General features: G+C 34.8%; 1 protein-coding gene across 21 annotated transcripts in view; it reads right to left on the bottom strand.

Moving 5' to 3' along the window:
• The window catches only part of TANK (TRAF family member associated NFKB activator), an 86,290-nt gene that overhangs the window by 2,246 nt on the left and 67,806 nt on the right, over positions 1–16,238 (bottom strand). For 10 of the 21 annotated variants that reach the window (XR_011502839.1, XR_011502838.1, XM_014860028.3 and 7 more), the window contains 3 exons: positions 8,868–8,944; positions 8,112–8,227; positions 2,043–2,623 (listed from right to left, as the gene is read on the bottom strand). The exons of 2 other annotated variants lie outside the window; for them this stretch is intronic. Coding sequence is in view for 12 of the 19 variants with exons in the window: in XM_014860028.3 (XP_014715514.1) it covers positions 2,043–2,623; positions 8,112–8,227; positions 8,868–8,944 (774 nt within the window). In the remaining 7 variants the exon portion in view is untranslated. Of the gene's footprint in view, positions 1–2,042; positions 2,624–7,982; positions 8,228–8,867; positions 8,945–16,238 lie in introns of all 21 variants that reach the window. 9 more of the 21 variants (XR_011502834.1, XR_011502833.1, XR_011502836.1 and 6 more) reach the window with 5 other exon arrangements.

Genomic DNA, 16,238 nt, shown 5'->3' with positions numbered 1-16,238 from the left:
GCAGTAATAATTGTGAGTATATAAGCAAAAATCTAGTTAGAGTTAACTAGATTTAAAATTCACTGTTTGCAGTTTAAACAAAAAGTACAATTGATTAATATGCATCACTCTAATGGGAAATTTATATGATATAAATAAAAGATTATTATGTTAAAGATAATTCTTAAGGTCTATAAAATAGTAATAAATAGACTTAGAAGCAACTTAGCTTCTAAATTTGGTGAGCCAATCTTCTACTGCCAATTTATCTTCAAAGTCCATATCTATCCTCCTCTATTAGGAGCTATTAGTTCAGATTTGATCTCTTCCTGGAATTCAGTTGGGACCCCAATAACTGACTCAGTAAAGTAATAAGAAAAGCAAAGCACATAGAACAAAAATAAGAAGATAAATTTTAGACTTTATGGTAGCTAAATGTTTAAAAAAAGGTGTTAAGTAGTAATGACTGATATACAGTAAAAATTTGAAATATGTAACCAAAATTTCACTTCTCTTTGTTATTAGCAACAACTCAAGGATTCTGTATTTATCATACTAGCCTTATTAATGCACATATAATAGCAAAATGTTTTTAAAAACCCATTTTAAGAAATATTCTTTCAATCCTAAACTGTAACATGGCCTTCAAAACAAACTAATTTCTTTGCCTTTTCTGCCAAAATATCAATTATCTAACCTTATGCCCCATGTCTTGTGACAGCTCAACACCAATTCTCCTGCATTTTTTAAGCTGAATACTTTTCCATCAAGTTGTAATCACATACCAGCTGTTTCCCTTGCTGTAGCATAGAAAGCAAATGCACAATGCAGGGTGCCATCTACTGAAACATGAATGCACAGACTAACTAGTAAAAGAACAAGCAAGAGAGAGAATGGAGAAAAAAGTAACAAGCATTAGAACTGATGCACTTCACAGCTCCACAGGAATTCTTCTTGCAATAAGTGAAATTGTTTAATTTGTTTCATTTAGTAGTAACTATAACTGAGATGATGATGTGAAATAAGGTATAATGTAGAACATAAATGAGTTTATAATGAAAGCTTATTGTCAGAGATGCCTCGTTTCCCCACTACTAAAACATACCACAGCTTGATTACTACCTCCTTTGTATGCTGATTTAAAGGCAGGCTATAAACTATAAGAGTGCTTATAAAGCCAAAGGATATTCACCAAGTTGCTTTTTTTTGAAATTAATATCTCAAGGCAAAGAGAAATCAAACAAATGTTTGCAAGTTATATAGACATTTATACTAATCTGTATTTTCATGAGCTTCTGTTTATTGTAACAATTATATATTTTTCATTTGCCTTCAGGCATTAATTTTTTTTTTTATGCTGAAGGAATCATTCTGTGATAGAACCTGAATAAAAGGGAGGATAGGAATGGACTGGGGGGCTGTAAGTAGTCTGCAAGCTTTAGAAACATTAAAGTATTTGATTAAAATCATATGTATGCAGAGACTATTTAAAAAATATATTAGGCTGCATGTTCAGTGCCAGATTAGAAACCAAAACCAAAACCAAACCCTACAGACTACGTACTGCGTAACTGAGAATGAAATAGAAGCATTAATTGAAAGACAGTTCATTTGTTTTGATAAATAGGAATATACAATATGATTATTTACTTATGAAAAATGCATTCTTGTAAAGATGAGTATGATATAAACTTTTTAATAAAAAAATGTCATTTGTTTCACAGTATGAAATTTAATATAGAATCCCATTATAATACTGATGCTGAGTAAAAAAGCTTTGAATAACAGGGGCTAAGAAAGTGACACACTAGATATGGATAAGGCTTACACATATTTTAAAATGTGCCATAAAATTTAAGGTACTTTATAACAGAGTTTTACCATATTCATCTTTTATAATTTCATGTCATTTATTATAGGACTTGGATTTCTTATTGAAAGCTTAATTTGGCTAGTCATTAGTTTAAAAAGGATGTCTGATAACCTGAAAGAGATGCGTATCTGTGCATGTATGGCAAAATGTGTGTTCACACATAATATATTTGTTACTGTAAAACAGTTACCTGCTGTGGTCCTCGGATGGCTTTTCCAGGGGAATCGAGTGAAGGAAAAGGTGCATCAGACGGGTCCTGAAGTGGGAATGTATTTACATATAATGCATTATGATCTCCAGGTGGCAAACACGGAGCTCTATCCAGAGCTGTCCTGATACAAGTGTTTACAGGATTTGAGGGTTTTGTTTTGTCAGTTGTTTTAAGGTTTTGTATAGCTGAAGCTATGGGGTCAATTCCCTGAATTTCAAATAAGGTTTCTTCTGTTTTAACAAAGTTTCCCGGGTTGTCTCTGAACTCCACATTAAATTTATCCTGGCACACGGCCTCAGATGTGGCAGGACCAAGGACGTTGGGTCTTTCTGCAGTGCTATGTAAGAAAGTAGAGTCACTGTCCATAGGTGGAAACTTGATGTTCAATTTAGAAAGTGATTCAAAAGAGGTGTCTTCCTCATCTTGGCCCAGTCCTCTCGGTGTGACAGATGTGATGCATGGTGCACCTCTATTTATATCATCTTTAGCCTGAGGCTTAAACAGCACTTCTTGTTTATCTGTTTTATCTGTACACTGTACAGGCACAGAGCACTGTGTTTCTGCAAGGAAAAGAACACAAAAGGAAAACAGTCGTATTCCAATCATTCTTAAAAATCTGAATGTTCAATTAGCTTTGGACAGATGAGTATTATTTTTCCTACTAGTTTTTATGGCAACTGAAGACAGTTGGGATTTTTTACATTTGCTACCATTTACAATTGCTTATTAGTTGCAGTTTAACTACTTTGTCTTTTCCTAGGTGTTTTGCTGTAAGCTTTGCATCTTGTTCACAGTTGTACTGCTCTACACTTAAAAAACATTTGCTTGCAGTGTATACATTTAAACATTTGTCAGTAATGGAAGCTGCAACTGTGAGCTTGCTTAGACAAATCAGTTGTTAAAAAGGAAAATCCCTACTAGGCATATATATATATACACCATACAGGTAAGAATCTATATGAATTAGGTGATTTATTCCCCCTAACATCACTGTGTGACAAAGTTATCACCAATCAATTTAGCCATTGTCTACTCGCAATAATCTATGTGAGGGAGTGGTGGTGGTGGGGGTTAGTGAGAAAGAAGACAGTGGAGGCAAAAGAAGAATGTAATTTGGGGATGCATGTTCAGAAAATTTTATGTGAATACACAATTTTCTCATCTTATATATATATATATATATGGCCTCTGTGGATAACAGGTAGATGCCAGGGTCTCTATAGCTTATATATCTAGAAGTCACTTACAGAACAAATTCGGCTCTCTAGGACACAGGCAAAAGCTAGAAAGTAAGTAAACAGAGCTTCTGAGGAGTCAGAATTAGAGCCACAAGCTCCAGAGCTACATAAATTTTGCTCTTATTCTCATTTTAGATTTATTCTAACAAGCTTGATGATGTTTCCCTAGCTCACAGCTGGTTAGAAGCAGCAAATTACAAGGTATGGATATGAGTTGTTGAAGGCAGACATAGATATCAACAAGAGCTGAAAGCATGAGAGGAGACAAGAAAAACAAAAAGCAGATATAAGAACTTGGAAAACACTACAGTCTAGTGTAGGGCCAACAAGGGCTACATTCTCTGCAAAAAAGTAATGATCAAAGCACTCTCCATGTTGATGATCCTGAGACACTAGAAAAAGCTAAATTGTGTACCACAATGCTATTTCAAGAAGGCAGTGAGATTGGAGGTTGGTAACGTGCATACTTCCATTAAATGGACAAATGATAAACATTAAAGAAATTAGCACTTTATTGTTTTGGGTGGGGAAGACTGGCCCTGAGCCAACATCTGTTGCCAATCTTCCTCTTTTTTCTTGAGGAAGATTGTCGCTGAGTTAACATCTGTGCCAGTCTTCCTCTATTTTTTGTACGTGGGATGCTGCCATAGTGTGGCTTGATGAGTGGTGTGTAGGTCTGTGCCTGGGATCCAAACCCATCAACCCTGGACTGCTGAAGCGCAGCCCGAGAACTCAACCACTACACTACTGGGCCGGACCTCCAAAATTAGCACTCTAAAAAGGTAGTGGTCAGTGAGGTTGTACGTTTACAATGGAGACTTCAACAGTGATGCCTATTTATGCAGACAGGGTGTGCAGAGCACTTTGCATAGTGTCTGTCCAGGTTAGCAGGCACTTAAACGTCAGCTCATTTCCCTTCCTCTGGTCTTTGCATCTCAGGACACCTTTCTATCTTTTGCCACAGCACATTTCAACATGAGAAATCTTCCGTTTGGACATTGCTGTAGTACAATGCAACCAACTTTTTGGTTCATCCTGTTATATATCTCCTGCTTCTCTTTAGTACTTATTATCTTCTCTTACTGGATTATTACAATAGCCTTTGAATTGCTTCCTTGCCTCTAAATTTATCTCATACTCAATCTATTTTCTACATTGCATCCCCCTTACCTCCCCTTAGATTTCTAAAGTATAAATTTGGTCATGTTATCTTCCTAATAAAAACTTTTCATGGCTTTCCAAGGCCCTCAGCCCTTAAAGTCATACAAAACTGTTCATGATTGGCCCCTGGTCCCCTCACCATGCTCTCATCTTTCACCATACCTGTTTCACTCCTTATTCCAGCTGTAATGAACTTTGGTACAGTTCATGTTCTCTTGTCTTTGGGCCTTTGCACATGCTGTGTAGACTGCCTGAAATGCCCCCTCCCATTACTCTTTGCCCAACTCTTATTTGTTCTTTATGTCCCTGGATGACTCTCTCCAGGTTCCCAAGACTGGTTTAGGCTTGACTCTTGTGTGCCCTGACAACTAAATACTCTGCATTGTATTTGCAAGTCTATCTCTCTTTCTCCCATTAAAGTAAGGTTTTGTAAGGTCCTGAACTATGTCTTGCTTCCTGCTTATCCCCGGTACCCTGTCCTGTGCCTGGCACATGGTATGTCCTCAATAAATACATTCTGGATGAATCTGGATTCTCTTCCCTGCAGAGCCAAGTATAATAATCTATATTTACCAGATAATCTGACTAGGAAAAGTACGGTAATTGAGACTAAACTCCAATGTTTAGCAGGATTTCTTTGTCCTCTGAGGTTCTCAAAGTCCATTAACTCTCAAGTAGTCATTTTTCCTGGTAGTAGACTTAAGAGTGGCAGGAAAATCTAGGAAACAGTACTTTCTTTGTAGGTTATAAATTTGTTAATTGCAAATAACAAATCAGGAAAACCAACTGTTGAGGTAACCAAATTCTGTAACACCTAAAAATGAAGAAACACTTATCAAAATGATACTCACAAGGAGAACAGGGTGAATGCCAAAGAATCTGCTGCTGCTGCTAATGACTACTAACATTAATAGCACTTCTACGTGCCATGTACTGTTATAATCACTGTATGTGCATTAATTCATTTAATACTCAAAATAATCACATGGTAGGCACTACATTATGCCCACTTTACACGTGAAGAAACTGAGACAGGGAGAAGTTAATTCCAAGTTACACAGCTAATGAATGAGTGGTAGAGCTGGCACTGAAACCCAGGCAGCCTAACTCTAGAGCCTGTGCTCTGAACTGCTATGCTAAATTGAACATGCTGGTTTCTATATATAGAGGAGTCCCCCAAACGACAGAAATGTGCTTTAAATTTCTTTTCCAGTAGTTGACCTATCTTCATTGTGAGCAAAACACGGAAAACCCAAATAGCTATAATAAAGCAGATTATTTTCTTTCAGGATAGCTAGCTGGCATAAGTCAGCCACATTAAAATAATCTTCTGAATTAATGTGCTCAAGCATGAGAGTTACTATTTACAAAAAAAAAAAAAAATTAAACCTAAGATTTCTAAGGCTACTAGAAATCCAGGCTTAGAAAACTTAAAACTCAAACAAGGCGCATGAAAGCACTCGTCATCCTGACACTATACTGAGAAACTTGATCGGGTGAGCAAACTGCTTTTCTATTTTGTCTATTTTAAGAACACTTACTTTTTCAAGGAAAAAAGTAAAATGAGAAACATTTTTAGATTTCTATATTTTAAATACTGCCTGTCCATTTGGATTGCTTCTCAGTTTTTACCTTGTATATTGACAGAAGAAAAAGATCTGATGGTTGTTTGTAACCTCTAATTCTATATTCTTCTCTCCTGATCTCCACTGAAATAGGAACCTTCTTTATGGACCAAATAGTATATTTTTTGAAGCCACATTTGCGTAACTATACATTTTATCTTTATCCCTTCTCAAGGCTATTGTCATATGTGGATAAGAACAAAAACAAAGTAATAAAAATGAAATGTACAATTCTACTAAGAACTCAGCAATTTTCATGAATTATATCTGTTTATTTAAAAGTAAAAGTCAAATTTGAACAAAAATTAACATAGGGACAAAAATGTTATATATACTCTTTCTAGATGTGTTATACAAATCACATTTGAAATAGTTTCTTTGTATTTTTATTCAATGTAATGTTCATCCTTGAAAAGCCTGAATAGGCATCTTTTTCCAAAACATTTCTTATTTCTTTCTCCTCGTGATCTACTGTCAGAAGTACAATATTTGATATTTTGGTTTCTGTTTGAACCTAGCAAAACTTCACTGGAGTCTGTAGCACAACAGATCTAAAAGATTTCAAGGATAATGTTATATTTATTATTTGTGACACAGTTAATACAAAGTATAAGAATAATGTTAGGAAGCCGTTTTAGTGGGGAAGAAATTGAAGTTAAACACTCAGTGTTCTAGTTGACAGATACGTACTCAGATTTAGACCTGTGCAATTTAAAAATGGTCAAAGTATTAAGCCACTGATAATGGGGTAGGTTTTCTGTGTAGCAATGAATATCTCACCATTACAATGTTTTGATAAGATGTTGATGTTCAAAAAAGCATGTTTATGAATTCTAGGTACTACATCTCTATAGGTACTATATTTTAAGTAAAAATGATTCTTTTACTTTAGAAGTATCTAGTGTCCAAGTACTTAGTCTGCACAAAATATCAATTTCTCACGAAAATGGCAAAAATTAAGATGGAAAAATTGGAGTGGTTTTTGGGGGCATAGGGGGAAATGAGGGGAAGAAACAAATTATGTCTGTCTTCAGAGATTGTTTTGTTTCTCCAACACCACATTGTGTACCTTTTCTGAAAATAAAATGGTAGTAGGAAGCAAAAAGTGAACTTATACTACAAAATGATTTTTAAATAGCCTAGATATACGAGCTGTAAGAAATGGAAAGTGCTCTTTAATTAAAGGGGTGTTAGCACTGCTGCAACTTCTCTCAGAGCGAAAACCACAAATCCATCTCTTGGGAACTGTACGCAGAATCTCTCAGATCACGAGGGTAAAGGAGAGTTTGTCACTACAAATCATCAGTGTACCTTCCTACTGTTTACGGGAGGGCTTGGTGGTCAGGCATAAGCTGTTCACATGGAAAGGCTGGAGCAAGCGCCAGGAAGCCAGTCTGGGATTTTAGGGAAGGTGGAGCTTTCACAGAACACTGCAACACATGTGTGCAACAGATGTTCCTTTTAAGTTATATTTTATACTAAATCTGCACTTTGTGTCTCCAACAGAACGGGCTACATGAAATGTGAAACATTTATTTCTTGAACCAAATTATAAGAATTTATTCGTAGTGTTCAATTAACTTTCAGGTAGAAGTTTTTACAAACAAACTTGAGGTTATAATTTTACTTACTGCTCATTTATTGGTAGTGCAGCTTCAAGGGTGCTTACTAATACATGAATTAGTGTTTAATAAGACTCCCAAAGAGCAATGAAAACTTTGAGAGATATATCCCGTATTTATTTTGTACTTTTTCCAAGGTTGGGACTTCTCATTAAAATGATTAGTAATTATCTCATTCAATTCAATCTATATAGTACCACACACAATAAAGAGAGAAGGAAAAAGCCAGCAATTATATAATGTAGTACATTACGGAACTCAAACAACACTTACCCCATTACAATGGTGAGGTGCAAGTTGCAGATCTCTAGCACTTAAGCATTTAGAAATATTTTCACAATCAAAAAGAAATCAATTTCAACCAATAAAATTAATATTACTATACATTAAATCAAACCTTACCAGTTGCAGTGACTGGTACATTAAGTTTGCTTAAGTGGTCTTTTTGGGCTTTTGCTAGCATGCATATTCTATGAAATTCTTCTTTCAGATCACAAAAAGTCTTCTCTATATAACCCCTAAAAATAAACCAATATTTTAAAATATAAGGCTATATCTTCAAATATTTTTTATCATAATTAAACTTACATAGCACCTTTTTATGTACCACAAAATAATTATTGAAAGGTTAAAGTTAAAAAAATTTTTTTTAATTCCTAGAAAATGTCCCCCAAACTACTCTAATATTTAGAGAGCCAAGCACAAAGTAAGCAATAAATTAAAAGTCCTAATACATAAATGTAGTGCAGAATAAGCATATCTACTTATTCATATATCACACTTATGCTGGCTGTCTCATTCTCATATTAGAAATTTCAATGTATTGATTCTTGTTCTCTGTAAACATCTTAAATAGAAAATTAAATATTCATTACTTTGATAAGGTCACATTAAGACCCATGCATATAAAACAATGTGGCATTAATACTTGGTCAACTGAAATACTAGAGCTGTAGAAAGTTCAGTTTTTAGATCCATCTCTGCTATTAACTGTATCACTTATTTAGGTCATTTTCACTTGGAAGAGCCTTGAGTTGGTCACCTCCAGTTCTAAAAGGCTACTTTTTGTTACAGTTGCTAAAATTTTAAAATACATAAATAAAAATATATTTCAATATTTATGATTTTTAGAGTTGGTAAAAAAGGATATAGAACTACCTTTCATGGAATAAAGGAATGCCAAGACTCCTTGGTGAAGTTTCTTTTCTAGGAGAAGAAACCTCTTGTCTTCTTACCTTAAAGACACAAAATAATTACCACTTTAAATTGCTTCTAAATGAGAACGGGTTAACAGAAAACACAATGGAAAATTTATCTTCCTCAGTGAAATCCTAAGTTTAGGTACCTTACAGATATATATATAATGTCTAATAGATTTTTTTCTTTAAATGAGAACCATCAGGGAAAAAGGAAAATGAAGGTGTAGAAAAATAGGATGAAGACATGAAGTATTTCTGGTAACTTTTTCAATTACTATTTCCAATACTGATAATTCAAGGAATTTATTCAAATTCAACTACTGATCAAAATTGCTACTCTGATTACCAAGCACCTTATTTGACTAGAAACTTTAGGGAAAAAAAAAGAATCTGTGTTTGTGTGTGTGTGTGTGTGTGTGTGTGTGTGTGTGTTCACTTCTTTCCCATTGTTCGCCTATACATTTAAATCACTGTCTTTGTATTCTGTTATAGATTCTTTGCTGAGGAATGCAGCTGTATCAGAGGAAGAAAGAAAACCAAACTACAGACAGCTCCTTAGCATTTAACAGGCATTTTAAAGATACTGCAATTATGCACGAAGCTACTTTACCACAAGTTCTTGCCTTTCACTCCCACCGTGTGGCTTACACTGGTATTACATTTATTCTGACAAAAGTCAACATTAAAGAACATGTTGTAATAACCTACTGTATGGTTTAGGCTTTTGAAAAAATCTTCAATCATATATAGAAAAATTTTGTGTACCTTCTAAAGCTATAAATTGAAAAATTCAAAGATCTGAAGTCCTATTATTACACTATCATAAATTATAATTTGGCCAAAACTGTATAGGTCTTATTTTAGTTCAAATTCAAACCTGTGGATATTTATATTTAGCGACTTTTTAGATTTTATTTAATTAAGGTAATTGTAGCTATTTTTAAAATAGATGCTTTTATTACATTGTGTATCATCTGAGTACACTTCCCTTTAATCTTGCTTTTCAAAAAGTTCTTTCAATTTCTTAGGAGTCCTACTTGTTCTTTAAGAAGACGACTTGATTCCAGTTTGTTTTCCTTAAAATTAATATCTTCTTCAATTTATTAGTTTTTGCTCAGTTATTGGTCTACTCTTCCAGCTTTTTCTAAATATGAATGTTTGGTTAACATGTCTAAAATAGAGTATTACTTTACAGTAATTAGTAAAACAAAATCTTGGCGACCTAAACAGTTTGTGATTTTATATATTATGCTGTCAGACTGAGGTATAATAAAGATCATTTGCTGCTGCATACTTTCTGTCTGACAAATATTTAGGCCATGTCTTCTTATGAATTAAAACTGCTTTATTGAGCTTTATAAAGCCGTCACATCAGAAGACATTTTCACATTCACAGTTTGTTTTTAAAAGTGGTAGACAAGGTTTTTCTTTAGTATTATGTGCAATTAGAATACTCAATGAATTTTAGTGTGGACTAGGAAAAAAGGAAACATTTTAAAGCTAGCCAACCATTCAGGATACTACAAGTATGAAAGAAATTTTTAAAAGATTATATTATAGTAAATCTATATCAACAAAATGAGAGAAGAGGTATTAAGATAATAGGAACATCTGACAACGTAATATGTTAAACAAATCATAATAAGTGATTAAATGAAATGATTAATCTCTTCTTAAAATTTACTACTAGACATTCTCAATGTGAAAAAAATTATCTTACTAGGAGCTAGAAAGAATCAATAAGAAGTACTCCGTAATTTCAGCCTAAAAATGAAGATAGATAACAGAAAGTGGTAAAGAAGACTATCCCATTTCCCAAGTACTGATTTTGACGATAAACTAGAAATGACTGTCCTGACGTTAAAGACGTCTAAAACATTAAGCAGGTGGGAGGACAGAAGGAGGTGAAGGAAAAGGTAGGAGAAGAATGATAAGCTTGTGTTTGGCTTGGCAAATAACTAGTATCAACTTACATCTGTGATGTTTCCATTTTATAACTGGTGTGGGAGAACTGATCTGGAAGAGATTCTCTGGGTGTACTGGCCAGGGGAAGGGAGGCCGCACTTACTGCAGTATCTATTTCTATGACCTCTCTAAACTAAGGGCTTCAGCTTATGCGGGGTTAGGAACACGCTCTGCTTACTATTATTTTTGTTATTATTATTGAAAAAAAGTATTACTGATTGTACTAAGCAATACCTGCACCTTCTATCATTCACATCAAATAAATATGTTCATATATTTTGAATGACAATTTTAGGTCCCAGCATCCCAAGAAAAAATTTCAAAAAGGGACCTTTTAACACGTTAGTTCAAAGAAAAAAGGCAAGCAGTTCTCTGACAGACATTTTGAAGCTGGGTTTACCTAGAACGGGTGTAGCATGTTAATCTATCTTCCATTGTACCAATCTGACACAACTTTCTGAAACTATTTTTTCAAAGGATTTAGGACTGGTATAGTCAATGACGCCAACACTTTCCCCAGAAACTCAGACCTTCTTTTCAGTGCTAAATTATCTTACTTAATGAAGACTACCCAGTTTGTTGAGCATCCCAGAAATTAAGTAAACATTAGAAGAGGTAACTTGTATTTTTCTTTCTATTCTCAAATGCTATCTGGGTGGACTGTGCAACGCAGGAAGTTGAATTTATTGCAACTTCAAATAAAAAAGCAAGGGAAATTTGAACATTATATTTTAGGAGATTTTAAACGTTAAATCATTCAACAAATGAATTTATCTTGAGGTTCTAAAACTTAAAATACTTAACATTATAAACTGTTCCAAGTACTAGTTTGGAAATGCCGAACTTGTGGAATGAATACAGAAATAAGAGTTTTACACATCGTACTTTTCATTTACACTTCCAGTATGGCGCTGGATAAATCATTCAACTAAATCATTAAGATAAATCCATTTCAAACAGTTGGAAGATGTTGTGAAATGATTCCTTAAATTTCCTCTTATGTGAATTGGGAGAATTTTGTTTTAGGGTAAATCAATTTAAGCTTCTCATAGATGGGTATCATATAAAAAATATATGTTTGAGGGCTAGTTGAATAAGCAATGATATTTAAGAAGGAGAAAAACAAAAAGTAGTTAATAGTTCATTAGTCCAAATCCAGATTTATTCTTAATGCAAAGATAATGGAAAATGTTTTTGTGTTGGGAGTCCAGGATCTGTTAGACATCAACATCTCAAAGAAGGAAATGTACATTTTCCCTATGTCTGGCTTTTTTTACATTTGGTACTAAAAGTGAAATTATTTCATTCCTTTTATAAACCAACTGAAAAATACAGAAATGATTCACAATAGCTAAGATACGGATTCAACTTAAATGTAAATTGATGGATGAACGAACAAAGAAATACACAGGAATAGTGTATATACACACACACACAATGGAATATTGAACACATACAGGAATATTTTAAGGCTGAATACATCAGCCTTAAAAAAGAAGGACATCTTAACATTTGAGACAACATGGATGAACCTGGAGGGCATTATGCTATATGAAATATGCTAGGCTCAAAAGGCAAATACTGCACGATGTTATGTGTGGAATCTAAAAAAGTCAGACTCATAGGAGCAGAGCATAGAATGGTGGTTTCCAGGGTTTGGGGGGTGGGGGAAATGGGGGCAAAGTTTCAGTTATACAGGAGGAATAAGTTTGAGAGACCTAATGTATGGCATGGTGACTATAGTTAATACTACCATATTGTATACTTGAAACTTGCTGAGAGTAAATCTTAAATGTTTTCACCACAATAAAAAAGAAAGGTAACTATGTGAAGTGATGGATATGTTAATTAAATTGATTGTGGTAATCATTTCATAATGCATACATATATCAAAACATCATGTTATGCACTGCAAATACATACAATTTTTGTCAATTATACCTAAAAAAAGCTGGTGGAGAAAAAAGAAATGCAATGAAAAATTTTAATTCAGAATCATGCTTTTTCTTAGAACTTCTAAGCAATTAAAGTTAGCAAAATTAAATTGAGTTATGGAACTTTTCAAGATATTAAACTCACTAATATAATGTATATTCTCTCATATGGAAGGAATCTAAACTTTAAAAGGCTAGGGCCAGCCCCAGAGGCTTAGTGGTTAAGTTCAGTGTGCTCTGCTTTGGTGGTATATCACTCATCAGTGGCCATGCTGTGGCAGCGGCCCACATACAGAATAGAGGAAGATTGGCAATAGACATTAGCTCATGGCAAATCTTCCTCAGCAAAAAAAAAAAAAAAAAAAAAGGGCTAATACTGAATAAAGGTAGTAAGTTTTCAATGAGACATATTTGAACTGTAGCAGTGACTATCACTTTACTCCAGGGTTCATATCAAAGATTCCCTCTAAACTTTAGTTGAGAGCCTTGCATGCAAAACTCGAATATTTATTTTTAGGTAGCTCAGGTAACTGAGTGTAGCCAATATTTGACTTTGTTTCTGGATGAGGCTTAGAAGAATCATGCTTTTAAAACAGAAAAGAGAACTATGCTCTTAGAACAATGTAAACCACGGAATAAGCCAAGGTGAGATGGGATAGATTAGTAAAGGGAATATAAACTGTGGAATAGTTATAAATAATGCTTGATAATTTACTACAGAAAAAGGAAAAACGAGCAGTAGAAAAAGAATCTGAAAAAAAGGATTTACTTTTATCACTTAGACTTTTGAAACTAAGAATAAAATGTTAAAGGATAACCTGAGGTTGAATATTTCCTCACCAGTTTTAGATATACTGAGATAAAGATGTTAGAGTGAAGTCAAGCACTGAATATGGTTGAACCAGGGAGTAAGGGAGAAAAGAGCTGAGACAAGAAGAGATTAAGGTAGAAAAGAGAAACAGAAAAAAATTACTAAAAAGAGATTTGATAGGAATAAATATAAAAGTATAGTAAAAGAAAAGTTTAAGGAGAAAAGATAAAAATAATATAAGGAAATTATATTTATAAGACTTTATGGCTATGTAAATCTATGGTTCTCTCACCCTCATTAATATTACTGAAAATCTAGCAAAGCAAGAGGAACACAAATTCTAGGAGCCTTGTCTGTTCTGCACGACACAGTATGCTAGGCAAAACCACTGCCAGTGCGGGAACAATTCCAGGGCAAAACGGGATCCATCCCAGAGTTTTGAAGGAAGTGGCAAGAAAATAAACAATATAAAAATAAAATGAAATACCCCAATTACTTCCAAGTTCTTTACAGGGTTTTGGTTTAATGTAAATCCCCCAAAATCTCTATCAATTCAATGTTACAATAAAACATTCTTTAAAAAAGAAAATCTTTTACCAGTACTGCCACAATTACTGTAACATCAATTCTATGCAGTTAATTTGAAGCAGAGTGAGATAAACACTTTCCTAGTGTCTGTCTTTTGAGTCTTTCACTTTGTATTAGGTTCCTTTTGCATATATCTTTCTGAATTTATTTTCTTAATAGAAAGAAATACCTAACTGTGTGGATGGCTTTTTATGCAAAATAGAAAATGAATAACTTAAAACGAGCAATTTAAAAAAGTAAAGGCTTCCCATACTCCCCTCACCCCTTTTCCAAACACTAGGCTTAAAATGAACTGATTTGGGAAACTCCTTTTCATTAACCACAAATATTATGTTATACCATTACCATGGTGAGTAGAAAATATCTCGATGAAAATAGCTATTATTCAAGTAATTTTCATGTTACTATTTAAAATCTTGTGAATTAAGTACTTTAACTTGATTTTAAAGTTTACTGTAGTAAATAAGGCTTTGGAGAAGTCAGATAGTTTGCCTACAGTCCAGCAGGTGGAGTAGCTGCGACTGGAACCCAAGCCTCACCACCAGGCTCTTCACTTCTCAGGCACAGGGCTTGGCTGCTAGAGAAGCGACAGCTGTCTAGCACGGTGAGGTAGGTAAAGAACATTGCACCGAGGCAAACTGATTTTAAGATTCTAAAACCTGTCTGTCATACAACAAATATATTTGTAACTGAGGAACACTTATAAGCCAAGTTTTGATGTTTAAATATTGCCTTGGAAAAAAACCTTAGGTACGGTCTATTTTGTGCTCGAGAACGTCTAAGCAGAAATTTACATCCCCAAATAACCTAGACAGGTTTATGCCAAACCAGTTCACTTGTTGACAGAGGCAATTTGGCAATAGTTTTTTAATCAAAATTTCATACTTTTAAGTGTTTCCCAAACTTGCTATTAGAAGTTAACCATTTGGGGGTGGGCCCCGTGGCTCAGTGGTTAAGTTCATGTGCTCTGCTGCGGCGGCCCAGGGTTTCGCTGGTTCGGATCCTGGCTGCGGACATGGCACCGCTCATCAGGCCACGCTGAGGTGGCGTCCCACGTGCCACAACTAGGAGGACCCACAACTAAAATATACAACTATGTACTGGGGGGATTTGGGGAGAAAAAAGCAGAAAGATAAAAAAAAAAAGAGAAGATCGGCAACAGTTGTTAGCTGAGGTGCCAATCTTAAAAAAAAAAAAAAAGAAATTAACCATTTGACAAAGAATGACAATGCAGTATCTGTTAATTCTATCCTCTCAAAACCGTAACTCTCTTCCTTGCCTCCCTATCTCTTAATAGAAGACTGGGCATAGTCACAGTACCTGATTTAAAATCCTTGTCTTACAACTTCAGTGTCTGGATCATCTCAGGGTTGGGATCTGCTGTTCCCTTGAAACTGGGTAACATTTTCTTGACTCTCCATATGTTGAATAATTTTGGACTGTACCCTGAACGTTGTGAACATTATGTTGTGGAGACATTATGTTACATGGTGCCGAAGGGTGTTGATGTTCTTGCTTTTGCAGGCAATTAACGTGGTTAAGGCTCAGACTCTGAATTATGGCTCCTTTGAAGAGCAGCAGCTCAGATCTCAGTTTAGTCCTTGAAGACTCAGCTGCAAATGGGTTTCGGTTTGCCCTGCACACCCATGGGTTAGGGGATAGCCAGACACTTGAGCTGAGTTTAAACACAGAACTTAGGGTTCTCCTCTGACTCTCTTCTCTCTGGAGCTCCTTCCCTCACTCTCTTGGTTATTATTTCTCACTCTCTCAACGGTATTCTGGGCTCATTCTCCTTCCTGGTTCTTCCAGACAGAATGATGGTGGGCTTTCTACTGGAATTTCAGCCACTGTAACTGTGGCCCCCCTCAGAACAAAATCAGAGAAAACAGAATTTACTCTGAGCTGATTACTTGCTCTACATTTTGAGTCCTCTCCAAAATATGCAAAGTTCAGTCTCCAAAGTCCTCAGGTAGTTGTTTTTTGGCATGTTGCCCAGTTATTACTGTTATTTGTAGAGGATTGGTTTGATCAG

Source organism: Equus asinus, chromosome 4, assembly GCF_041296235.1.
Source record: "Equus asinus isolate D_3611 breed Donkey chromosome 4, EquAss-T2T_v2, whole genome shotgun sequence".
Classification (NCBI taxonomy): domain Eukaryota; kingdom Metazoa; phylum Chordata; class Mammalia; order Perissodactyla; family Equidae; genus Equus; species Equus asinus.
This window is presented reverse-complemented; position numbering and strand designations above follow the sequence as displayed.